Below are 27918 nucleotides of genomic sequence, written 5' to 3' on the forward strand. Positions count from 1 at the left end.
GAGTCATCATTTTATTCCTATTTAGTTTATTTTGTCTTTTATTAGCATAGTTGGTATTGGAGTCATCCAAAAGTCATTGAAAGTAATCCAGTTAAAGTAACCCTACCCAACCCTGTTCATAGGTTTTATTCAGAATAGGTGAGTTATGCCATAGACAACCAAAAGCGCCATTGGTTTTAACTCATTCATCGCTATCGACATCAACGGCATTGAACATTTATTTTGCCTTTTCGTCTCAGGGATGAGTCACTCAATTTAAAAACAATGTGCATGTGTTCGGGGTTCTCCTTGGGGGGGTTTGCATTTGTTATGGACAGAAAACATACCCCCGTCGCGCACCACCCATGACCCTGCAGCCTCTTACCCGCAAGCTATATCTTTCCCTCGCCCCCCCCTCGAAGAATCCGGGGAAAGTAGAGTAGCAGGGGGGGGGGTTTCAGGGGGCGACCGGCGGAAAACCTGCCCCGGTCCGGCCTTTCCGAAGCTTTTCTCGTCAGGATGACAGATCGGCGCTGACACCAGCACTAGAGGAGACGGCACCCGGCTGGGGCGGGGGGGGAAGGAGGGCCGTCATTTGCCCTCCGTTAATGCTAGTCAAGCTATTTTTCATGAGTGCGGAGGGGACAAAGTATAATTAATTTGATTATCTTACGGCCTAATGCGGTTGACAGCGGACGGGGGGGGTGAAATATGAAATATGTATTCAAAATGCAGCACGATTTGGCAGGTAATACACATGCCTCCGGAGAATGATAATCTTTTTTAGTCGGGGGGGAAAAAGATAAAGACAAAAACATTTGAGTGACAGCCGGCGTGATCAAATCTGGGGCTCTCGTGTCGGAGTCTGTTTTTTTCCTAGCCGTTCACCTTCAAAAGAGGAAGAATTATGCATTCGAGTTTTCTCTGCTTTGGTCTCGTGTACAGTAGCGTGAAAATGTATCTTACCCCCTTCCTGTTTTTTGCATATTTATCACTCTCAAAGCTTTCAGATCATCAAACCAATTTCAATATCTCATAGAGACAACCCATGGAAATGTTAATTGCATTTATAAATGCACCCCAAAAATCAAAACCTCCTTGCCCCAAGACGGGAGATTAAAATTAGGGAACAATTTACAAACCATTGAATAATTCTGGGGCAGCACGGCGCCGCAGTGGTTAACACGTATGCGGCACAGTTCTGAGTTCATGAGTTCAAACCTTCTGTGTGGAGTTTGCATGTTCTCTAATAATCTGTGGTCTGTGCAGCCCTTTGAGACTTCCTGTGATTAAGGGCGTCACAAATAAACATGACTTGACTTGACTTGGTCCTGAGACAGCAAAGCAGCTTCATGCTTTATTGCTTTTCTCAAACGCTGTGCCATTTATACACTGGATGTGTAAGGGGCTGCACACCTTCCATTTTTTTTTTTGACTCATCAGTCCACAGATGGTTTCTCCAAAAGTCTTGAGGATAATCAAGATGATTTTTGGCAAATGTGACACGACGCTTTGTGTTCTTTTGTGAAACTCTCCTATGGATGCCATTTTCGGGCAATGTCTTATAGTGAAGTCATGAACACAACCTCCTGGATTAGCTCTCGCAGCACTCTTGGAGTCATTTTAGTTTGTCGACCACTCATGGGAAGGTTTTGCCACTGTTCCCAGTTCTCTCCATTTGTGGACAATGGCTCTGACAGTGGTCACTGGAGCCCTACAGTCTTGGAAATAGCTTTGTGACATTTTTCCACTTTTTCAAAATCACATTTCTTCCTAAATTTCTTGTCAATTGTGTTCATGAAATTGTGTTGCCTCCTTCACTTTGTCTAACATTTTTGATTTAAGTGATTTCTTGGTTCAACACAGGTGGTGGCAATCCATTTTGGGTGTGGACTGTGGAATTGAGTTCAGCCTTCCCAAAACATTGGTTAGTTTTGTCATGATTACTGATGGGAATCACCTGTGCCCGCTCATTTGGCCCCCACCACTGTGGGTTCTGATTGGCTCCCTGACCCTATTTTAACCCAGTCCTGTCTGTCCCCTGTGGTAGTTCGTCTGGGAACCTCAGTGAACCCTAGGCAAGCCTTTTTCGACCCTGACTCCCACCTGTCCCGTTTTTTTGCTCCCGCCTGTTCCCGGCTTCGACCCGTATTTGATCCTGACCACGTTTTCTTTTTCACATACTGTCAGAATGTTTGTGTCTTCATGGAAGTTTTTGAACCAAGGCTTAAGACACACTTCTGCTTATGATTGATGCCCACCTCATATTCTGTATTGTCCTGTCTTTTTCCGACTGCCTGCCTGGTGGTGATACGAAGGAGAAGGACGATTTGAGATGAGTCAGCGGACCAGCGTTTCGCCTGAAGCATGTGAACGCCTGCATGGACCGGCTGGCAGAGATGGGAAGCTGCGTCGTGGCCGTCATAGACTTTCTGGACTAGTTTACAGGCTGGGGGCGTCGCTGCTGTCGTGCACTTTCCGGACAAATTTTCAACATGTTACTTAGTGTTTACTATGTTTGTGTACTGTAATGCTAAATGTAATTCACCCTGGTCATCCTGAAAGGGGGATTACCACTTGTGAGGTCCCTTCTCAAGGTTTCTCTTTTTCCTCAGGCTGAGGTTTTGAGTTGTTCCTTGCCCGTATGTTGGTTTAAGATCAGGTCATTGTGTCATTGTAATCCTGTGCAGTCCTTTGAGACATTTTTGGGATTAAGGGCTATATAGATAAATTTGACTTGACTTGAGTCCTGTCTGTCCCCTGTGGTCAGTCCGTCTGCGAACCTCAGTGAACACTAGGTAAGCATTTTTCGACCCTGACTCCCGCCTTTCCCGTTTTTTTGCTCCCGCCTGTCCCCGGCTTCGACCCGTTTTTGATCCTGACCACGTTTTCTTTTTCAGACACTGTCAGATTGTTTGTGCTTTCATGAATGGAATCAATATTTTAAAGTGTATTTTGTATTCCCTTGGATTGTATCTGCGTGATTTTAAAAGTGGTTTGAAGATCTAAAACATTTTTGAGCGATAAATATGCAGAGAACACCGAGATCAGGAAGGGGTAAATCGTTTTTCATGGCACTGAATGTTTTCAATTGCAGCAGGGTTTGGCAGGTAATATGCAGGCCTCCGGAGAAGGATAATTATTTCCAAGTCGGGGGAAAAAAGATAAAGACAAAAAGATTGGAGTGACAGCAGGCATGATCGAATCCGGGCTCTCGTGTCGCAGTCCTGTTTTTGTGTTCGTTCACCTTCAAAAGACGGAGAATTATTCCGCGTTTTGTCTGCTGGCCCTCATGTATTACCCTCCCTCTAATGACAGGACGGAGGAGATGCAAGCGGCGGCGTTTGTCCTTGCCGGCTTGCCATTGACAAGATGACGGAGGAGGCGGAATTTGCTGATGGAGACCAGCGCCATCAGCAAACACAGTTTTTGTCAAAAGACGACCTTAATTGCCGGCCGGGCAGCGGTGAGAAAAGTAAGAAACAATAAGCGAACAAAGAAGCCTTTTTTTAAAGCCCCAGTGACTGATATTTGACCACTGGATGGTGCTGTTGTGTAATGCGAACGAGGCAGCAGACAAAGATGGCGGCGACCTAAGAAGGGATTCCACTATGTAAAAGAAATACAAATTTCTCGACCAATGAAATGAAAACGAGCTAAATAACACGCTTTTTAAAAATATATTGAAATATTTACAGTACCTACGGAATTGAAATGTGGTCTTGATTATATTTTTATTTAGTAATATTTTGTTTTTTAATACAGTTTTTAACACATTACCCTTTAAATGTTCTTTATGAATTTTTATAGCATTTTATAAAATGTTTTTTTTAAATCTCTCTTTTTTTGTATTTGTTAATATTTTTTTTAATGAAAAAGCTTTTCATTTTCACATAGGACGTCATTGTTATAATAATTAAATAGAATTTAAAATCTAAAGTGTAATCTTATCATTATTTTTGATATACTACATTTTCATATAATTTATTTCTTAAATATTTTAACAACAGTTATTAATAAAGGAAAAAAGCTAAATTAAATGATTTTCTTTTCATAAGTAGAGGATCACTGCAATGGAATATTTACTTGCTGTTTCTTAAATTATGTAAATTCAAATGTTTGTTGTAATGTAATTTTTTTTTCCTTTTTGAAATAGGCTTTAAAAACATATTTAAAAAAAAAAAAAAAACAAAGCATAGTTTTAGAATAAGACAATGAATTCGGAATTCTCAGTTTTATACAGCCAAAGGTTGGAATTGTTAAGAACATCCGAACGTCTTCTTCCATGTTCAGACGTGTCTCCGTCCTGGTCCTCCAGAACTTCTCGAGGTTATCAGTGGATCTGTGGCATCAACGGGCTTCGGAGCCAAGATCCCAGCATCCAGGGCCAAACTGCAGCCGCTTTTGTACTCCTCAAAAGTAAGCAAAGCAATTGGATATTGAACCTTGTGTATATTTCTGACAATGTTTTTAACTCCCCTGAAGAAAGGGAAACAAATACAAGTGCTGAAGCGATTACGATTGAACAGCAACACTAACGTAATGGCACATTTGCTTACAAATAGGACAACCCTGCCCACTTTAAAAAAAAAGTAAATCTCGGCTCGTTGTTGCGCTTAATAACAGTGTCTGAAACAACGTTTGCCCGGGCGCCCGGGGCGTGCATCTTTTAAGTCGGGCCTACAACTTACAAAACATCTACGCCCGGGTGGCCAACAAATTTTTCAAGAAAAAAAAAATAAACAAAGATTTTTTTTCTAAACAAACGTTTGCTTTATTCCGATTTGGAAATCTTCATTCGGTTTGGAAATTTCGGAATTTCAGTTCATTTGGCAATTTGCATACTTGGCAGCCAATCAGAAGCCTGCATCGAATAACTTTGTACTTCTGGACTTTCCTGAGCATTATAAGATCATCATTTTCCAAAGTAGGTGCACAGAGAACACAGGAAAAATGAAGAAGTGGTTGGGAATCAAGCCAAAACCTCAGCCCCAGAAGAAAGATTCAAAAGAAGCTAACAAAATTGATGTCGCTACAAAACGTAAACGTTCATTAAAAGCATCGTGAAAAGAGGAGTTCACGTGGCTTGTAGCAGACGACGCAACGCAAACATTGCATAAATCAAGATGAGTCAATACATATTGATGGCAGGTAGAAAACAGCGATGTCAGATACATGCAATGAATGTTATAAGTTGATTTATAATAAACTTAATTTTAAAGTGTCGTTTTGTTATATATTCTGATTATCAATTCTTAATACTTTGTACCAATGTTGTTGGTTTTTTTTAGCGATTAGTCATCTTATTATGTTTCATGTTGTGAAAAATGGGGCAGGCAACTTAATGGGTGGGCAGGGAACTTTTCAGAGTTGTCTGCCCTGGTGTCCGGTCACAAAGAGTCTCAAAGGGCTGCACAGATCAAAGACTATTGCAAACTACAGACTAGTATGACACCATCCCCTGGTCTAAAACCTACATGAGGGCAAGGGAACACTCAAAAACCTCAACTATTATCACAGACTATTAACCTACATGAGGGCAAATGATACACATATTATCAACATAAACAGTTCTCGTTTGCCTGCGTCCCTGCGTCCTAGACGCATCATTTTTGCTGGGGACGCATAGTCTCGAATCAATGTGCGTCCCCGGGACGCAACCTTTTTGACACAAAATTGTCATTATTACCCGATTACATTTTTTTAAACAAAGATTTACCGCACTCCAAACTTTTCGTCAGGCAGATCCGGCAGATGTTGTTTTGGTCTCGCGGTTCGAGTTTTCGTCTGCACGCCAATCTCGAGTTGTGTGGTGAAAAGTCCGTCTCTTTTAAGAGAACCGGCTTTTTCGGCTCAACTCATTCAAGAGAGCCGGCTCACAAACGGCTCACTTGCATTATATTACGAATAATGATGTTGTATAAAGAAGTAGAAGAAGAAAAAAAGGAAGTATAAAAGGAGAAAATGAAAAAAAAGACAGGTTTGTGGTGATCCCTTTAATTGGTACATTACCAACAATAATTTGATGCAGAAAATGAATTAATAATTTGATGATTAAAAGTGAATGAATATATAGATTTTTATTATATATTTGTCATATATTTTTCATTTCATTTCACCGATTTACAATTTCAACCTCAATAACACAAAATTTTGGGGAGCCATAGATCTCTGTTGGGACCCATAGATTTTTGACCATGCGAGTCCCCGGGACCCATCACTTTTTACAGCTAAAATGAACACTGCATAAAGTATAGGTTATTCAGTCAGGTAACTTTTTGTCTTGAGTTTCAGACACTTTTAATAATCGGCACCCCGAATGAATAAAAATGCTGATACCAATATCCGTCAAATTCCCAAATATCGGTGCCGATAAACGGCTCGCCCGATAGACGGTCGAAATCTAGTTAGCATGCGCGAGGTGTATCAGCAAAGCCCGAGCGAGGTCTGTTTTAGCGTTTGGAGCCAGCAGGAAGCCAAGGCCCGGTGTCAACCGCGGCAGCGAGCGCTCAAGCGGAATGGCAAACAGCGACCTCGCCACCAAACAAGGACAAACGCTTCAACAAACGCTTCGAATGCCCTCCATGTCAGACCAAAGGGGGAGGATTCTCATTGTTGCCCCGCAGTCGAGCGCCGCCTTTTCGCAGTCTATCTGTAGTTCCACCGCTCTCTTATTTTCTCTTGATGGAGAAAAAGGAGCAAAAAAAGATGAAAAGCATATTTAATGTTTACGGCGGCGGCGGCGGGCTGAAGTGCCTGCGCGGCGCGGAGACAATATTAAACAAGTTAATATTTCATGAACGGCCTCTTTGTATGAGGACGAAGTAGCGAGACGGCGGTGTTGGCAAAGGCAAAACAAACTTGAAGCGCTTTCAAATCATTGCAAGGGGAGACTTGGCTTTGAGCGTTTTTTGTTGTTTTTTTTTTCCCGTGTCGAGCCCGTGTTTGCACTCGCTACACGCGCTTACTGGGGGGGGGGGGGGGGGACAAACACCATTAACGCTTGAGTGAGGCTTCGCTCGTGTTAAAAATACATCAACAAAACGTTCCGCGGCGAAAAAGACGACAGGAAAGCGCAGGTCGGCTTTATTGCGCAGTCGACGCCTTGGGGAGAGGCGCTTCTAAACAACGAAAACAAAAAAAACTACACAAAGCACATTTTGGATGCTCAAACTGACCATTGAGAAATAAGAAGGAATAATGGTAGATGAAAGATAGAATGAAGAACAAAAACGAAAAGAACAATATGGAGAAAAATGCACCAGTGCTAAAGGAAGGGTGACAAAGAAAGAAAAAAAAACAGAAAAGAACACAAAAAAAGTAAGAATAACAACAAAAGATCAAGAAAAAGAACCAAAAAGAGTAACATAAAAGAAGAGAGAGAAGAACAAAAAGTAGTAGAGGAGTGGGAAGAGGTGAAAGAACTCAAAAGAACAAGAACAAAAAATGAGAAGAAGGAATGATCATAAAAGAGCATCAAAAAGGTAGAGGAAGAATAACAACAGGGTTGGGTAGGGTTACTTTAACTGGATTACTTTCCATGACTTTTGGATGACTCCAATACCAAATATGCTAATAAAAGACAAAAGAAACTAAATAGGAATAAAATGACTAAATTTTGTGCAGGCTTGGGGAGTATCGGAATACATAGACGGCAAAAATGATGTTGGCAAGCTGTTTGGATTTATTTTCATTTTGTTTCTGTCGCATTTTATGTTAGTTTTGCCGGAGATCAAAGCCAGGAGAGAAAGCTTACCACGTGTTGTGAGTCATCATTTGATTCATATTGAGTTTATTTTGTCTTTTATTAGCACATTTGGTATTGGAGTCATCCAAAAGTTCAGTTAAAGTAACCCTACCGAACCCTGAATAACAAAAAAGATGAACAAAATGAACCAAAAAGAAAAAGAATGAAAGAGAAAAGGAGGTGAAAGAAGAATAAAAATGTACAAGAGTAGGTAGAGGATGAAGAACAAAAAAATAACAAGAAGAACAGAATGAAGAAGAACAAACAAAAAGAGAGGGAGAAAATGAAGAGCAGAAAAGAACAACAACACAAAAAAAGAGCAAGAACGACAAAAGATCAAGAAAAAGAACCAAAAAGAGTAACATAAAAGAAGAGAAAGAAGAACAAAAAAGTAGAAGAGGAGTAGGAAGAGGTGGAATATCTCAAAAGAACAAGAACAAAAAACGGGAAAAATGAGAAGAAGGAATGATCGTAAAAGTGCATCAAAAAAGAAGAGGAAGATTAACAAAAAAAGATGAAGAAAATGAACCAAAAACAATGAGAATGAAAAAGATAAAGGTGGTGAAAGAAGAATAAAAATGTACAAGAGTAGGAAGAGGATGAAGAACAAAAAAAACAAGAAGAACAGAATGAAGAAGAACGACCAAAAAGAGGAGGAGAAAAGGAAGAACAGAAAAAAACAACAACACAAAAAAGTGCAAGAACGACAAAAGATCAAGAAAAATAACCAAAAAGAGTGACTTAAAAGAAGAACAAAAAGTAGAACAGGAGTAGGAAGAGGTGGAAGAACTAAAAAGAACAAGAACAAAAAAGGGAAAAATGAGAAGAAGGAATGATCATAAAAGATTATCAAGAAAGAAGCGGAAAAATAACAAAGATAAACAAAATGAACCAAAAAGAATAAGAATAAAAAAGAAAAAGGTGGTGAAAGAAGAATAAAAATGTACAAGAGGAGTAAGAAGAGGATGAAGAACAAAAAATAACAAGAGGAACAGAATGAAGAACTGAGCAAGTCGGAAAGGAAGAACCAAAAAATGGAGGGAGAAAAGGAAGATCAGAAAAGAACAATAACAAAACAGAAGAAGAAAAACAAAAAGAAAGAGGCAGAAGAATGGCAAAAATATGAAGATAAAGAACCAAAAAGTATAAGAAAGAAAAAGAAGAGGAATAGAAATAAGAATGAGAAGGTAAAAGTGAAGAATGGAGAGGCGGAACAAAATTGAATCACAAAAAGGGATAAGAGGAGAACAAACACCATTAGCGCTTAAGTGAGACTTCACTCGTGTTAAAAATACATCATCAAAACGTTCCGCGGCAAAAAAGACGACAGCAATGCCCAGCTCGGCTTTATTGCTCAGCCGACGCCTTGGGCAGATTCGCATCTACAAATAATAAACTACATACATTAGAGCATGTTTTGGTTGCACAAACTGACTATTAGCAAAGAAGAAGACAACATTGGAAGAGGAGTATGAAAATCAAAAAGAATAAGAAGAACAAACTGGAGAAGAACGACAAAAAGAAAAATGAAAAACACAAAGTAGAATGACAAAGAGGTGAGGAAAAATAACGAAAATAGAAAGGAAGAATGACAAAGAGATGAGGAAAAACAACAAAATCAAAGAGGACGAATGACCAAAAGATGAAGAAAAACAACAAAAATAGAGAGGAAGAATGACAAAGAGATGCGGAAAAAAAGAGGAAGAATGACTAAAAGATGAACAAAAACAGCAAAAATGGAGAGGAAGAATGACCAAAAGATGATGAAAATCAACAAAAATAGAGATGAAGAATGACAAAGAGATGAGGAAAAACAAAGAGGAAGAATGACCAAAAGATGAACAAAAACAACAAAAATGGAGAGGAAGAATGACAGAGGTGAGGAAAAACAACAAAATCAAAGAGGAAGAATGACTAAAAGATAAAGAAAAAACAAAAAGAAAAAAAGAAACGAAAAAAACATAAAGGTAGAGGATTTATCGCTCTACTCTCGCCTCTAGGAGAAAAAAATAAAGATAAATGTAAAAAAAAAAAACTTCATGTATGATTATTACTTACAAATAAGAATAACTAAAAAGTTGTTTTTGAGGTTTTTGTAGTTGTATTTCCTATCTTCACTGTTAAGTAGCATGTTCTTGTCCGGTCCAGTTTTTAGGGCAAGGTTGAGATTAAAAACATGAAGTCAGAGTGCCAAAAAACATTCTTCCCTTACAAAAAAAAAAAAAAAAAAATATTAACGATGTATGAAATACTTCTATCTATTACTTTGAATATACTCTCAAATCATACTCTTGAAAATATTTTAGTGTTGAAAAAAATATGCACCTGGGAGAAGTAATAAGTAGTAGAAAAGACGATGAGGAAGAGAAGGTTATATAAGAAAAGGAAGAGGAAGAACTAAGTAGAAGACGAACAAAAAGAAAGAGAAGACAAAAAAGGAGGAGGAAGAAGAGGATAAAGAAACAAGAATCAAAAACAGAGAAGAAATTGAACAATGAACGAGTTGAAGAGGAATGAAAACAAGGAAGAAAAGAAGAATAACAAAGGGGAAGAAAAAGAACAAAAGGTAAAAAGAGGAGTAAGAAAATGATTGAAAAAGTACAAGAGAAAAATAACAAAATGAAAGTTGAAAAAAAATAAAAGTAAGGACAAAAAAAGAACAGAAAATATATACTTCAAGAAGAGGAAGAGAAATATATAGAAGAAGAACAAACAAGAAGAGAAAGTAGAAAGAACAACGGAAGAGTAACGATACTGAGAAGGGACGAAGATGAATGAAAAAAGATCAGGAAGAACAATGAAAATAAAGACACAGAAAAAAGAAAAATGGTGAGAATTGGAAGATAAATAAAGTAAAGAAAAGGAAGACGAAAAAATAGAGGTGGGCAAGATGATGAGGAAGCATAAGAAGAACCAAAAAGAAGAACATAACTGATGATGGACAAAAAAGTCCTAGAAGAGGAAGGACAAAAAAGACCAACAGAATAAAAAAAATGAAGAAATTAGAGAAGAATCCTATTAATTATCCATAATATTTTTAACACCAACCACATGACGGCCATTTTGTTCCCCCAGGTGAACTAGACGGTAGAGGCTGGAGCACCAAAGACATGGTCCTGGTGCACCTTTACGTCCGCAACATGGAAGACTTCGCTCTCCTCAACGCTGTCTACAAGAAGCACTTCGCCGTCAACCCTCCTGCCAGGTACAGAGGCCTCGTCCCCCCCAGCCTCTTCTTATTCGCCCATTTTCATCTTTTGCCATCCAGGGTGTGTGTCCAGGCCTCCTTGCCTCCAGGACATCTCCTGCAGATGGATTGTCTCCTCCACCAGTGGACCCGGCCCTCCGCCGCCGGCCACTTCCGTCGGAGGGAAGCCATGCACGTGCAAAGTTTATCTCATTGGGCCCCGGCCAACATCGGGCCCTATAGCCAGGCCCTCAGGGTAAGGAGTATATACTTTGTTCACACCTTCACAAATCTGCAAGAATGGGATCTTGGGGTGCTTGGTCCTTTGGACCGGATTCCACGTTTCAAATCATATCATCTTAGTTGTATTCTATTGTATATTCAATGCAATTATCATTGATAACAACATAGTGAAACATTGTATGAAACAAGAAAATATTTGTCACTCCTGGGTAAACACATAATAAAGGCTTTAAAGAGAAAAATAGGATAACAAACTGTCAGAATAAACGAGCAAAACAATTTACAACGTAGTCTTTCAAGACTGGCCCAAAGTATCTAGAGTGTAATGACAAATAGTGGATTGTATATAAATAAATAGTACAATGAAACATGTGCAATAGCATTTAGCAGCAACAAAACTTCCAAAATAAGTAGTGACATGTATCTTTTGCAGTTTTTGTGTGCTTGGGTCTGGGGAAGATACTGTCTTTGCCCTTGTTTTAAGGAACCTGTATCACCTACTTCATATTTCTGTTTTTGTGTGAGTGTGTGTGTGTATGTATATATATATATATATATATATATATATATATATATATATATATCCATCTATCGCTATATATCTATATCTCGCTATCTATCTCTCTATCTCTCTCTCTATCTATCTCTATCTCTCTATATCCATCTATCTATCTCTATCTCTATATCCATCTATCTATCTTTATCTCTCTATATTTATCTATCTATCTATCTCTATCTCTCTATCTATCTATCTCTGTATCTCTCTCTATTTCTATCTCTGTATCTATCTCTATTTCTATATCTATCTATCTTTATCTCTCTATATCTCTCTATCCATCTATCTATCTATCTATCTATCTATCTATCTATCTATCTATCTATCTATCTATCTATCTATCTATCTATATCTCTCTATTTCTCTCTCTCTATCTATATCAATCTATCCATCTATCTATATCTATCTCTATCTCTCTGTCTATCTCGCCATCTTGCTATCTCGGTAGCTCTCTATACAGCACGGCGGCGCAGTGGTTAGCGCTTGTGCGGCACAGTTCATGTCATGGGAACCTGTCGTGGGTTCAAATCCAGCTCCAGACTTCCTGTGCGGAGTTTATATGTTCTCCCCGTGCTTGCGTGGGTTTCCTCCGGGCACTCCCGTTTCCTCCCACGTTCCAAAAAAACATGCATTTCAGGTGAATTGGCCGGTCCAAATTGTCCCTAGGTGTGAATGAGCGAATGAGTTGTCTGTCCCTGTGTGCCCTGCGATTGGCTGGCAACCAGTTCAGGGTGTCCCCTGCCCACTGCCCGGAGATGGCTGGGATGGGCTCCAGCCCCCCCGCGACCCTAATGAGGATAAGCGGTACGGCTAATGAGATGAGATGAGATAAATAAGCTTTAGCTTAGCCTATAAAGAAGCTAACAACATTTGAAAACTTCCAAAGAAAAATAAAAACGTTTTGGTCTCTGCGGCGGTTTTGTAGCTTTGGATGATTTCAAGCAAGACAACCTCCTGACATATGTCCCGTCCGCAATTTTTTTTTTTTTCCGAAACAGACGCCAATAGTCAAGCGGTGCCGGGAAATGTCTAGGAAAGCGACGGGGTTCGGAATGCAATAAAGAAAGCCAAACCGCACGGAAGCAACACGGCTGCCCATGTTCTCCGGGATCTCCTTTCACACGGGGATTTACGAGGGAGCGCTTTAAAAAACGATACCGACGTCGAAAGAATGTTTCAAACGGATGAGGAGTTTGCACGGGAGCACCTGTTGAGATTTTTACGAGCAATAAAAAATAAAAAAAGAGGCCTGCCGGCTAATGTGATGAGTGACAAATGTCCTTATGGGATTTTAAATGGTGGCGCCGGAGATATGGCTTAGCTTGAAACATTCCCCGTTGATTATTAAAGGATTTAAAAAATGAAAGATCAAAATTCTCATTAAAATACTGTTAGTTTGGATGTGAACTAAAAACAAGTTATTTTTGCGTACTTTACATTTTCTTTAAAAAAAATTTTTTTTAAACAATTTCTTTAAAATATTAAAAAAAGGTTTATTTTTTTAATGTTTTTTTTGAATTCATAAAATAATTTCATTACTACATAAAAATGTTTTAATGTTTTTTTAGTTTTTATTTTATTTTATTAATTGTTACATAATTTCATTGATTGATATTATTTTTAAATATAAATAATTAAAAACAGAATTTAAAAAAGGACAACAAGGACAATTTTCTTTTTTTCATCTTTTATCCGGTACTGTTTTGCTATTTTTTTTTTTTTTTTTTAACCTTGCGTTGAATAAAAATGTACAACTGAATATTTATTATTTGTATATGTATTTATTTTTAACTTGTTTTTTGGTTCAAGTAAGAACAACTATCAATATTTTGTTATTTTATATCATAACCACTTTTGGGAGTAAAATTAAATGATAACAATAATAGTTGAATACTTTCAGGCACAATTTGATCATTTTAAGTTGTATGTTTGTTTGTTTGTTTTTGCTCAGATTTTTTAAATTGAATTTTTATTTATTTATTTATTTTTATTTTATTGTACTCATTTTTCTTTATTTCAATACTTTCATTAATATATTTGTTTTCACGATAATAATAAAAAATAGCAAAAACTGAAGATTTCAACCATCTTTTGGCTCAAATTTTTGCTGAGGGAGGAGAGGGACACTGAAAAATGAAGTAGGAGCTGAAAACTTTAACTATGGCAGCTGGCAGCAAACCATAGCTTGAAGCCAAGTTGTTAACATGAGGGGCTAGAGAAGGAAACCGTGGAAAATGTCTAAGTCATGACAGGCTGCGGAAGGCGAGTGACACTGAAGGATGAAGCAGGGGCGTCGAACGATAACAATAGTGGCTAGCAACAAGCCACTGCCTGCAGTCAAGTGGATAATATGGGTGGCTAGAGAAAGAGACAGTTGGAAAAAGCAACAAATGCCTGAATTACAGGATTCTGTAACATAGGCTTGCATGAGCTGCTATGGAAGGAGAGGGACACTGCAAAACGAAGTAAGAGCTGCAAACATTAACAATGGCAGCTGGCAGCAAACCATAGCTTGAAGCCAAGTTGTTAACATGAGGGGCTCGAGAAGGAAACCGTGGAAAATAGTGGAAAATGTCTAAGTCATGACAGGCTGTGGAAGGCGAGTGACACTGAAGGATGAAGCAGGGGCGTCGAACGATAACAATAGTGGCTAGCAACAAGCCACTGCCTGCAGTCAAGTGGATAATATGGGTGGCTAGAGAAAGAGACAGTTGGAAAAAGCAACAAATGCCTGAATTACAGGTTTCTGTAACATAGGCTTGCATGAGCTGCTATGGAAGGAGAGGGACACTGCAAAACGAAGTAAGAGCTGCAAACATTAACAATGGCAGCTGGCTGCAAACCATAGCTTGAAGCCAAGTTGTTAACATGAGGGGCTCGAGAAGGAAACCGTGGAAAATAGTGGAAAATGTCTAAGTCATGACAGGCTGTGGAAGGCGAGTGACACTGAAGGATGAAGCAGGGGCGTCGAACGATAACAATAGTGGCTAGCAACAAGCCACTGCCTGCAGTCAAGTGTATAATATGGGTGGCTAGAGAAAGAGACAGTGGGGGAAAGCAACAAATGCCTGAATTACAGGATTCTGTAACAGGCTTGCATGAGCAGCTATGGAAGGAGAGGAGGGACACTGCAAAACGACGTAAGAGCTGCAAACATTAACAATGGCAGCTGGCAGCAAACCATAGCTTGAAGCCAAGTTGTTAACATGAGGGGCTCGAGAAGGAAACCGTGGAAAATAGTGAAAAATGTCTAAGTCATGACGGACTGTGGAAGCCGAGTGACACTGAAGGATGAAGCAGGAGTGGCGAACGATTACAATAGTGGCTAGCAACAAGCCACTGCCTGCAGTCAAGTGTATAATATGGGTGGCTAGAGAAAGAGACAGTTGGAAAAAGCAACAAATGCCTGAATTACAGGATTCTGTAACATAGGCTTGCATGAGCTGCTATGGAAGGAGAGGGACATTGCAAAACGAAGTAAGAGCTGCAAACATTAACAATGGCAGCTGGCTGCAAACCATAGCTTGAAGTTGTTAACATGAGGGGCTAGAGAAGGAAACCGTGGAAAATAGTGGAAAATGTCTAAGTCATGACAGGCTGTAGAAGGCGAGTGACACTGAAGGATGAAGCAGGGGCGTCGAACGATAACAATAGTGGCTAGCAACAAGCCACTGCCTGCAGTCAAGTGTATAATATGGGTGGCTAGAGAAAGAGACAGTGGGAAAAAGCAACAAATGCCTGAAGTCACATAGGCTTGCATGAGCAGCTGTGGAAGGAGATTGCCAGTGAACCAAACAACATCAACGATAACGGCAAGCCACAACCTGCAGCTGAGTCACTTTTACAAAGAGGGTCAGGTGACCAGGACCCCCAAAATAAACCTCACACCGGTAGGATTCCACACATCACAAGTATCTGAAATGCGCTTGAGTATTAGCCTTCCGCTACGCTAATCTAAACGGCGATGACATCGAGGACGGCGCGCAGGAGATACACGCTATCCTCGCTGACAAACGTAATCCGGAATAATAAGCGGCGAGTCAACCCCCGTCCAAAACATGGCGCTCGACCGCGACACCGCACTTAACAGGCGACATTCTTTCTTGGCCCCGAGTGACGAAAATGGAGACGCGCTTCCGCCAAAAGACAGAACGCGACAAAACCACAATCATACGCTAGCGCACGCATCAACGGCGAACGAGGCGGGATCGTAAAACGAATCGCGTCATGGGAACGTCGGGTTTAATCCCAGGGATCGGGGCGGCTGCCCGACCATTCGCCACTACGATTTCTTTGCAAATTGTGACACGAATGCCGTCTGTTATGTGTTACTTAAAGATAGATAGATATAGATAGATAGATACTTTATTCATCCCCGTAGGGAAATTCACACTTCCAGCAGTATCCTTGTGTTGAAAAATAAAATAATAAACTAAAATATATAGAATACCAAAATACCCAACATAACGTGTTGATCTAGAGTATTTCAATAGTGCTACAGAAAATACACACTGTAATAAAAATAGGGTAATATGCAAATGTGGGGGTGGGGTTTCATGTGGGCTTTGACTCCCCCGGGTGGAGTTAAAGAGCCTCATAGCATCAGGAAGAAATGATCTCCTCAGTCTGTCCGTGGAACGAAAAGTCGCGTGGAAAAATTGCAGGGAATCTTGGTAAATTGTGGGAAAATGTGCAAAATTCGAAAAAATATGTGGGAAATCACAGAAAATTGCGTAAAAATGAGAACATAATGGAAGTCAGTTCTGTTTACATGATTTACCAGATAATTGGACTACGCCTTTTTGCAAACGTCAAGTTAAGTCATGTTTATTTGTGACACCCTTAATCACAAACTACAGACTATTATTTAACAATGCCCTGATCTAAAACCGACATGAGGGCAAGGGAAAACTCAAAAACCTCAAGTCAAGTCCTGTTTATTTGGGACGCCCTTAGTCACAAGGAGTCTCAAAGGGCTGCACAGACCACCGATGATTGCAAACCACAGACTATTATGACACCATCCCCTGATCTAAAACCGACATGAGGGCAAGGGAAAACTCAAAAACCTCAAGTCAAGTCAAGTCCTGTTTATTTGTGACGCCCTTAATATCAAGGAGTCTCAAAGGGCGGCACAGACCACAGATTATTGCAAACCACAGACTATTATGACACCATCCCCTGATCTAAAACCTAAATGAGGGCAAATAATACACAGATATTGTCCACATAAAATATAAGTTATTCATATGCTAGGGTTAGGGTTAGGGAGGAAGAAAGAAATAGGTAGAAAGAGGGAGAGGGAGGTAGCGAGCAAGAGGTAGAAAGAAGGAGAGTAGGTAGAGAAAAAGAGGGAGAGGGAGGTAGAGAGAAATAGGGAGAGGGAGGTAGAGAGCAAGATGTTGAAAAAGGGAGTGAAAGGTAGAGAGAAATAAGTAGAAAGAGGGAGAGGGTGGTAGAGAGAAATAGGTAGAAAGAGGGAGAGGGCCGTAGAGAGAAAGAGGGAGAGAGAGTTAGAGAGAAATAGGTAGAAAGAGGGAGAGGGAGGTAGAGAGAAATAGGCAGGTAGAGAGAGTGAAAGAGAGAGAGGGGGGTGTATGGAGAGGGAGGTAGAACAAGGTAAAGAGAGATAGAGAGACAGACTGAGAAAGAGCGATTTTGTTGTTTTTGACCCACTCTTCTTGGCACCTGGCGAAGCGCTTGCAACACCCCTCTACCTATCTATTAAAAGTCCCCTGCATATTTTCCATTTTAGTTTGCGAACGTAGCCATCACCCTGCTCCGACGCCACGCCCGCTATCAACAACGGTCAAAACACGTCCATGATTCCCGGGCCGCCGCAGCCTCTTTTCACGCCGCGTTTGCGGTAAAAGCCGAGAGGACAATAAGAAAGAAGCGAGCGGGCGGAGAGATGAGCGTAGCATCGCTATGGTAACCGGTCGCTATATCGGGAAATGCCGACACGCGTTTCGTCTTCCCGCGCTGACGAGAGTTGACGGGGCGCAAACGCGGATGCACGCCATCGGGTCGCTTCCGGAGATTCCCGATACCGGGGCGCCGTGTTTTATATTTAAGATTGGTGGGGAAAGAATATTCCGAGATGCTCTCGGAGAGCTTTAAAGGTGCATTGTGTCATAATTGACCACCGGGTGACGCTGTGTTATCTCATGCAGGGGTTTCAGACCCATTTCTCTCGGGGGCCGGACTAGTAGATTGAAGAGAAAGAAAGAAGTGAACGAGAGGGAGCCAAAAAGAGAGACTGTGGGACAAGGAAAGGGAGAAAGAGAGAGAGAGGAGAGAGAACGCGATAAACAAAAGAGATAAAAAGAGAAACGGTGAGAGGGGTAAAGAAAGAAAGAAATCCCCCCCAAAAATGGAATGGAGAAAGAGAGAAGGAGAGAAAAGAGGAAAGAAAGAGCAAAGGGTAGAAAAAGAGAAGGGGAAAGCAAGAGAAAGAGGGAAAAGAGAGAGAAAAGGAAAAAAGGAGGAGAGAGCAAAAGAAGGTAAAAAGACAGGTAAAGAGACAAAGAAGAACAAAGAATGAGAAAAAGAGACAGTGTGGGACATGGAGAGGGAGAAAGAGAGAGAAGAGAGAGATCATGAGAAACAAAAGAGATAAAAAGAAATAGTGAGAAAGGGGGAAAGAAAGAGAGAGAAAAAAAGAAATTTAAAAAAATGAAATGGAGAAAGGAAGAGAGAAGAAAGGAAAGAAATAGCAAATGAAAGAAAGAACAAAGGAGAAAGCAAGAAAAAAGAGAGAGAGAAAAGGAAAAAAGGAGGAGAGAGCAAAAGAAGGTAAAAGGCAAAGAGGATCAGAGAAAGAGAAAAAGAGAGAGTGTGGGACATGGAAAGGGAGAAAGAGAGAGAAGAGAGGGAACGCAAGAAACAAAATAGATAAAAATAAATAGTGAGAGAGGGAGAAGGAAAGAGAGAAAAAGAAAGCAACCCCCCCCCAAAAAATGAAATGGAGAAAGGAGAGAAAAGAGGATAGAAAGAGCAAAGGGAAGAAAGAACAAAGGGGAAAGCAAGAGAAAGAGAGAAAAGAGAGAGAAAAGGAAAAAAGGAGGAGAGAGCAAAAGAAGGTAAAAAAAACAGGAACAAAGAAAGAGAAAAAGAGACTGTGGGACATGAAAAGGGAGAAAGAGAGAGAAGAGAGAGAATGTGAGAAACCAAAGAGATTAAAATAGAAATAGTGAGAGAGAGAGAAAGAAAGAAAGAAAGAAAGAAAGAAAAAAAATTGAAATGGAAAGAGAGGAGGTGAGAAAGAGCGGAGGGAAGAAAGAACAAAGGGGAAAGCAAGAGAAAAGAGAGAGAAAAGGAAAAAGGAAGAGAGAGCAAAAGAGGGTCAAAAGACACAGATAAAGAGACAAAGAGGGACAAAGAAAGAGAAAAAGAGAGAGTGTGGGAAAAGGAAAGGGAGAAAGAGAAAGAAGAGAGCAAATGCAAGAAACCAAAGAGATTAAAAGAGAAATAGTGAGAGAGGGGGAAAGAAAGAGAAAGAAAGAAATAAAAAAAATTGGAAATGGAGAAAGGAGGAAAGAAAGCAAAGGGAAGAAAGAACAAAGGGGAAAGCAAGAGAAAAGGAAAAAGGAAGAGAGAGCAAAAGAAAATACACAGATTGTTTATGAAATGCTGGATTATTGCACCTTTACAACTCATATCGATCAAATGTGATGTTTCAACCTCAAACATATGTAATCATCTCCTCCCAAGAAAAACTTGATCTCGTCATTCCTTTTCATTGGGAAAGCACATGACTATATAAACGAGGAGTGTCGGATATTTTTTGGGGTATCTTTTTAAGGTTTTTGAGGAATTTTCTCGTGCAAGGGAAGACGTATGCGATGATTACGCCCCGGTTGCGGGATCGCATGCAAAGTGACAGTGGCTGCCTCTGGTTACCAATGGCGATTGCGTCCACATGCAGAAAATATGCACGCATTTACATTTTTTTATTTTCTTTTTATTTTTTTGGAAAGCTGCACCAATGACTCAGTAGCCTAGATGGTAGGGCGCCCGCTTTGAGACTGGGAGGTCGCTGGTTCGCGCCTCGGCCGAGTCATACCTAAGACTTATAACATTGGTAAAAATGGCGGCGCCCTCTGTTGGCTGCGGCTGCATCGGCTCGCTACAACGGGTCAAGTGTATCGACATTTCGTTCTGTGTACATTGTTACAAAGAATGACAATACAAAGGAAATTATTATTAATTATTATTATTCAAAGATTAGCCTCTACTCTTTATTCATTTATGTGTTTGCAGTGTTCTCGTTTGCCTGCGTCCTAGAAGCATTATTTTTGCTGGGGACGCGACTTTTTTGACACCAAATTGTCACGATCATTTTTCAACAAAGATTTACCGCACTCCAAACTTTTCGTCAGGCAGATCCGCCGTTGTTGTTTTGGTCCCGCGGTTCGAGTTTTCGTCCGCACGCCGATCTCCAGTTCGAGTTGTGTAGTGAAAGTCCGTCTCTTTTTAGTGAACCGGCCTTTTCGGCTCAACTCATTTAAAAGAGCCGGCTCTCAAATGGCTCACTTGCTTTGATAATTGTTATTACGAATTATGTTGTATAAAGAAGTTAAGAAAAAAGGAAGTATAAAACGAGAAAATGAAAAAAGACAGGTTTGTGGTGATCCCTTTAATTAGTATATTACCAACAATGATTTAATGCAGAAAATGAATTAAGAATTTGAATAAGAAAATGTATTATTCTACTTAATTCTATTTTCATGTATTTTTCCCTTCTACAGTGAACGTCCAAGCGATTTCATTTTTGAACTTTTTTTATAATAAACCGCATTCATGTCGAGCAACTCAGTGTCTCACAACAAAATGTTCATTAACAATATACATGGACGAAACATGTACAATATAACATGTTAAACTACATAAATAAACATATTTTTTTGTATTTTGTAAGGGAAAATACCACAGTTTGTAAGGCATGGAGCACACAAAAATTTGGGGGCCCATAGATCTCTGTTGGGACCCATAGATTTTTGAGCATGCGAGTCCCCGGGACCCATCACTTTTCACAGGTCAAATGAACACTGTGTTTGCCTATTCTTTTAGCCTATATTTTTTTCTATTTAAGTCCGAGGTGTCGATCCCGGAGTGCCACGTCTAATCTCATCGCCAACAATGTTCTCTACTCTTGTGATTAATGACAATAAAGACAATTCTGATTCTATTTAGTAATAATTAGATAGATAGATACTTTATTCGTTCCCATAGGCAAATTCACACTTCCAGCAGTATCCTTGTATTGAAAAATTAAATACTAAAATTAAAGATATAAAATACAAAAATACCCAATATAAAGTTTTGCTATAGAGTATTTCAATAGTGCTAAAGAAAATACACACTGTCATAAAAATAGGGTAATATGCAAATGTGGGAGTGGGGTTTCATGTGGGCTTTTACTCCCCCGGGTGGAGTTCAAGAGCCTCGTGGCATGAGGAATATTAAATAATTAAATGTAAATGGTCTCCATTTATATAGCACTTTTCAATGTGCTTCACACTTTTCCCTTTTATTTGCATATTATGTGTATTATTTGTATATTGTATATTATGTGTCATTTGATATTACCTTATTTTATTTTTCATTTGTGTATTTACTATTTTTCATGTAATTACATATTTATTTATTTGAAAAATAATCCGTGGCCCTTTTTTATTTACTAGTTTATTCCTTTTGATTATGCTTTTCTAATAGATTTTATTTTAGTCTTTTAATAAGATTGAATTGTTTTAAGTTTTGTTTGAAATCATAGATTTGTGTGTGGGTTTAAGGTGTATTAAAGGGCTTGAACATGATTATATTTCAAGAAACAAAGTGTTTATTTTGAATATTTAGTATTTCTTAATTCATACCTCCGTTTTAAACAATATTTATATTGTGTACTATGTGTTTGCCTTCTGTTTACTGTAAAATAATACTATTAATTGCACTTATTTAGGTAAACACAGAATGTAATTCTAATTTTTATGACTTTTTTTTTACAATAAAGTGTTTTCTGTTTTAATTCATGCAGTTCAATAACCATATTTTGCATGCCCAGGAAACATAATAACGTCATATTATAGTTTACTTAGTTATTATAAAGACAATAAATTCTGTATTTAGATAAAGAAAAAAGGGGCAATGAAATTATTAACAGCTTCCACAGTTTTCCCGGAGATTTTTGGACTTTATTACAAGGAACATTTTGACTTTGGGCAACAAAAGGAACCTATTTGAGTCTTTTTGGACGGAGTTTTTGTCTTTGCGTGCAGTCATACTGCCATCTGTCGAGGCTAGGTGGTAGTACACCTGCTCCTATTTCTCCTCACTATCTTGTTTTTAAACGGCTTTTATTTTTGTTTGTGTTTTTCCACCTTGTGTTTTTGCAATCAACAACACTCAACTCGATCATGGTGTCATATTATGAGTGGATTTTTTTTTTCCTTTTTGTAAGTTTTATGAATTACACGTCAAAGAGAAGCAAGGGTGGCCATCTATTTGGAGTCTGGGGCCACATTGGGTTCTAAAATCTGGTCCTGGAGACGGATCCAGTTTTTCCCATTTATATATCTAAATTGTATATTTCTTTTGGAATAGATTAGTCTCATTAAATGAAATAATCAAATTATCACAAGTGCAGCAAAATGATATATTACATCCCTGTTTTAAGCACTACATTTGATAGATAGTTTTGTAATATTACTGTAGTTATATTTTTTGTAGTATTTCTGCAGTATGACTTTTGTTGTGGCTCTGTAGTTTTTTGGAAATTTACTGTAGTATTCTTTTGTACTACTTTAATAATATATTTTTGGGTATATCTGTAGTATTTTGTAGGATTACTTGACCTTTATTTTTGTGGTAATTTTTTGTGTTTTCGTCTTGGTTTTTGTAGTATTTTTGTTGTATTTCTATAGTAGATTGTTTGTTGTAAGTCTAGTATTACTGTAGTTTAATTTCATAATGTCTTTGTAGTATTCACATAGAAGATTTTGTAGTTGTATTTTTGCAGAATAAGGGCTATACAAATAAAAATGACTTGACTTGTGTTTTTGTACTACTTTAATAAGAGATTTTTTTGTATACTTGTAGTATTACTTGACCTTTATTTTTGTGGTAATATTTAGTGTTTCTGCATAGTTTTTGTAGTATTTTTCTTGTATTTCCACAGGAGATTATTTGTTGTATGTTTGTAGTATTACTGTAGTTTAATTTCATAATACCTTTGTAGTATTCCCATAGTAAATGTTATTGTAGTATTGCTGTAGTTGTATTTTTGTAGAATATTGGTCGTAGTAGTATTTTTTGGTAGTGTTTATGTAGTCATATTTTTCTAAAATTGTTTTTGTACTAAGTATTACTATAGGGGTATTTTAGTAGTATTTATGACTTTTGTTGTGGCTCTGTAGGTTTTTTGGAAATGTACTGTAGTATTCTTTTGTTGTGTTTTTGTACTACTTTAACAATGGATTTTTTTTATATCTGTTGTATTTTGTAGTATTACTTAACTTTTATTTTTGTGGTATTTTTTTGTGTTTCCGTTATAGTTTTTGTAGTATTTTTGTTGTATTTCTATAGTAGATTGTTTGTCTGTAGTATTACTGTAGTTTAATTTCATAATACCTTTGTAGTATTCACATAGTAGATTTTGTAGTTGTATTTTTGCAGAATATCGGCCATAATAACATTTTTTGGTAGTATTTATGTAGTAATATTTTTCTAAAATTGTTTTTGTACTAAGAATTACTATAGGGGTATTTTGGTAGTATTTCTGACTTTTGTTGTGGCTCTGTAGGTTTTTTGGGAAATTTACTGTTGTATTATTTTGTTGTGTTTTTGTTCTACTTTAATAATAGATTATTTTTTGTATATCTGTAGTATTTTGTAGTATTACTTGAAGTTCATTTTGGTGGTAATATTTAGTGTTTCTGTCATTATTTTTGTTGTATTTCTATAGTAGATTATTTGTTGTATGTCTGTAGTTTTACTGTAGTTTAATTTTTCAATATATTTGTAGTATTCACATAGTAGATTTTGTAGTTGTATTTTTGCAGAATATAGGTCGTAGTAGTATTTTTTTGTAGTATTTATGTAGTAATATTTTTCTAAAATTATTTTTGTACTAAGTATTACTATAGGGGTATTTTAGTAGTATTTATGACTTTTGTTGTGGCTCTGTAGGTTTTTTGGAAATGTACTGTAGTATTCCTTTGTTGTGTTTTTTTGTACTACTTTAATAATAGTTTTTTTTTTGTATACCTGTAGTTTTACATGACTTATTTTTGTGGTAATATTTAGTCATAGTTTTTGTAGTATTTTTGTTGTATTTCCATCGTAGATAATTTGTTGTATGTCTGTAGTATTACTGTAGTTTCATTTCATAAATATTTATAGTATTCACCTAGTAGATTTTATTGTAGTATTGCTGTAGTTTTTTTTTTTTTTTGCAGAATTTCGGTCGTAATAGTATTTTTTGTAGTGTTTATGTAGTACTATTTTGTTTTTGTACTAAGTATTACTATAAGGGTATTTTAGTAGTATTAAAACTCACTTCTACTCTATAGCATACGAATAACCTAAACTTCTTATATGTAATAACTTGTGAAGCCCTTAGAGACTAATTGTGATTAAGGGCTATACAAATAAAAATGACTTGACTTGAGTAGTATTTATGTCGAAGTACTCATTCCCAAAGTAAGACCTTAGTAGTTTTTCTATAGTAGTGTTTTTGTAATATTACTGTAATTGTAGTTTGGTAGTATTTCTGCAAGACCGGTTGTAAACATATGTTGGCCTGGAGAGCGATGGGCGCCACCAGGCTGTACCAATTTGTGTATTATAGTATTACTAAAGTATATAAACAAAAATACTATAGAAATACTGCAAAAATACTATTTTCTTTTCAGTTTGACATGAGATCCCTGTTTTCAAGCACAACATTTTATATTTCATTTCGTAGTATTTCTGTATTAGTATTTGGTTGTAGACTCACAAAAGGACAATGGGAAGGAATTTAGCCCCAAACACAACATGTTTTAGTAGTAACTATTTACTATTGTGATGATATTTGGGCCAGTTTGGTTCGGAGGTCCGGATTCAAAATCCTGCCGGGCTGCATGTGGCCCCCGGGCCGTAGCGTACCCACCCCTTGTATAGATAGAAGACAGCAGGAGAGGATGCAGGGTAGGGGGCGTATATGGGGAAGGGGCTTCGGAGCTCCGGCGTTTTCACAGTCATTCAATGAGACAAAAATGGCCCCGGAGCCCAAACGGGCGAGACCCTCCTCGAATTAGGCAGATTAGCGGCAAAGCGCGTAATGCAGGATGATGGAATTTGTCATCATTTGCATTGTCCTGGAAAGATGGGGCTTGATGGAGCGATGTGGGTGGGGGGTCTTGGGGATGCTCGGCCCGTCCCCACCGGCACTCGTGATTTTTGCGATATGTGCATCAGTCGTAAAAAGCCTCACAAGCAATTTGTCAAGAGACGGGAGGGTGGCGACGGTTGGAGGCGTTCGGGGCTTTTTGCCAAACGCAGAAAGGAAAAAAAAAAAGAAGAAGAGGTGGAGGACAATTTTTCTGGCTATACATAGGTTCCATTTTCTAGGCGCTCTTGGTAATATAATACTTGCTCACACCATCTTCTGTCTTAAATCATCATTGCAGCATCCGTCGAGCTGCTTGTGTGGCGCGTGCAAGTACGTGCGTTTCTTAGACGTGCTTGAATACATTCCTTTTTCATCTTTTTGGGGTTTGGGTCGGTGTTTGGACTCGACAAGAAGCAGGCCTTTTCTTACTCTCACCATTTTCACACTAACAGAACACTACGAGGACGAGCATGAAATCATTTAATAGTAATAATGAAATAGGTCTTAAATTTAGGTCTGTTATCAGTTAAGAAAAGGGCTAATCTTTGTGTTCTTTTATCCTCACTGTTAAATGTGAAACTGGAGTGCCACGTCCAAATTTCGTTGTCACAATATGTTCAAGCCATTTTGTAACAATGACAATAAAGGTATATTCTATTCTATTCTATTCTATTCTAATCACAGTAACCCAGATTATTTTTCTCTTTTTTTGCATCTTTAACAATTTCTGAGGGCCTACAAAAAAATATTTCTGTAGCTGTATTGGCATAGGACATATCATTTTGGGGAAAAAAAATGTTTCTAGCTTTTACCATTGTTAGTAAACAAAAGTCGAAATTTGCTTGATTTCTTGCAAATACTCTCTTCCAAAAAAAACGTCTGAGAAAAATGGCTTTTTGTCAAAGGATGCATTTCAAGCAGAAATTTCACTTCAGTGCTTTTTAAAAAAATATATATATGTGATGACTTCACTATCCAAACAAGCTTTCCTTAAACGCAAGAGGCTAGAAAAATAACATTTTATCACAAGAACACTTCAGCAAGAACTTTTTAGCCCCTCAATATTTTCGGTTTGCCGTGGCCATCACGGATGTGCTCGAAACGTCATCCCTCTCTTGTCTTTATCATGATGAAGATACTTTGTCAACTATTTTAGAAAGAATAAGGCTCAGAATTGTTACATGTCTATACTTATATCTTGACTCACCACACAACGCGTACTAGAAATAAGGGCCACCTACCCACTGCTACACAATATCAAACGGTGGATAGAGGAAGCAAAACTAGGCAGTAAGTGTGTTGACAAAGATCTGATCAATGGCATTCCTGCCATCTCGTAATAATTTCTATACTGAAATCATTCCCACAATCTGATTTACTGATTGGCTGCACCAAAGCCTTTAATTCATTTTTTTAAGTAAAACAAAACAAAAAACAAAAAACATTTTGGCACTCTGGGACAATGCTTTTTAAAACAGTTTTACTTTATGACACTGAATGAGTGAATTTCAAGTTATTATATCGGTCTTGTCATGATGACTAATGTGAATGAGCTGTGCCCGCTCCTTTGGCGCCAACCGCCGCGGGTTCTGATTGGCTCCCTGTCACTATTTGAACCCAGTCCTGTCTATCCCCTAGTGTCAGTCCGTCTGCGAACCTCTGTGTATACAAGGCACGCCTCTTTCAGCCCTGACTCCCACCTGTCCGTTTTTTTTGCTCCCATTTGTCTCCGGTTACGACCTGTTTTGATCCCGACCACGTCTGCTCTCCCGTTCCGGCTACGACCTGTTTTCGATCTTGAACACGTCTACTCTCCCGTCCTGGTTTACGACTCGTTTCCGAACCCGACCACGTTTTTGCTCTCCTGTCCCGGCTATCGACCTGTTTTCTGTCCCTGACACTGCCATCGCCCGCTACGGAAGATCCACTTCCGTACTCGGATCACAATCCGAGAGCGACTTGCTTCCCGCGTCTAGCGAGCACCGGATCGCGGGCGCTGCCCTTCCTCTCTCTTTCTCAATAAACGTTACACGATTGGGTCCTGTTTCCGTTCTGGTCCTCACAGGTCTATTTAATTTGGGTGCTTTTAAATTGTAAACAAAAACACTCAGTCATTATTTTTATCATAATAAACTAGGTCTGTGTAAAAAAAAGGTGCAATTATAATTCATTCCATTAATTAAATGAAAAATGTAAAAAAAGCCCGTCGTACGGATGCAAATACAGGTATCGATATCCTGGATCGTATCACAATTTTGTCCAAAGGAGAATCTCAGCATTCGCAAATTCTAGCCAGGAAAAAAAACAAAGTAAGGCTGCTTTTGAGTGACGGCAGGAGGACGTGTTTGTTTATTTGTGCCCGTCGGCATTGGCGATGCGCCTCCCCCCGAGCGCCCCGCTGTCAAGCTCACGCGCTAACACGCAAAAAACACAAAGACACACTCAAAGACACACTCAAAGACACACTCCGACCTTGGTTGCGGAATGGGCGTCGGGTCTCTCCGACCAGCAGAAAGTCGACCAGAGTTGACGTGAAAGTGCACAACTCTCGCTGGGTGGGCACGGCAAGGGCACTCGAGGGGGTGAGGAGGGGGTGTGCATGCCTTTTGCCCCTGTCTAGTATGTAAATTTCACAATTCTCTCATACTGTAATCCCTCGTTTATTGCGGTAAATAGGGACCAGATCCCACTGCAATGTGCAAATATAGCACTCTGCCAGCCCCTGCTCGCAGCAATAATCCAATGGGGCTGTCGTAAATTCATAATCCCAAAGGTGAGAACCACCAGGAGAAGTGTGTGTGTGTCTGTGTGCGGAGTCAAACTTTGGAACAATT

The 27918-nt window shown here is 38.8% G+C and overlaps 1 protein-coding gene across 3 annotated transcripts in view; it reads left to right on the top strand.

The window, feature by feature from the left end:
* Positions 1-27918, top strand: part of dph6 (diphthamine biosynthesis 6) — a 136083-nt gene that overhangs the window by 67837 nt on the left and 40328 nt on the right. For 2 of the 3 annotated variants that reach the window (XM_088354270.1, XM_088354268.1), the window contains exons 9-12: positions 3298-3454; positions 4273-4398; positions 10802-10931; positions 10995-11169. In XM_088354270.1, coding sequence (XP_088210396.1) covers positions 3298-3454; positions 4273-4398; positions 10802-10931; positions 10995-11169 — 588 coding nt within the window. The remainder of the gene's footprint in view (positions 1-3297; positions 3455-4272; positions 4399-10801; positions 10932-10994; positions 11170-27918) is intronic. The other variant, XM_088354269.1, reaches the window with a different exon arrangement.

Source organism: Urocampus carinirostris, chromosome 15 (assembly GCF_059441175.1).
Source record: "Urocampus carinirostris isolate Australia breed hairy pipefish chromosome 15, RoL_Ucar_1.0, whole genome shotgun sequence".
In the NCBI taxonomy this organism is placed as follows: domain Eukaryota; kingdom Metazoa; phylum Chordata; class Actinopteri; order Syngnathiformes; family Syngnathidae; genus Urocampus; species Urocampus carinirostris.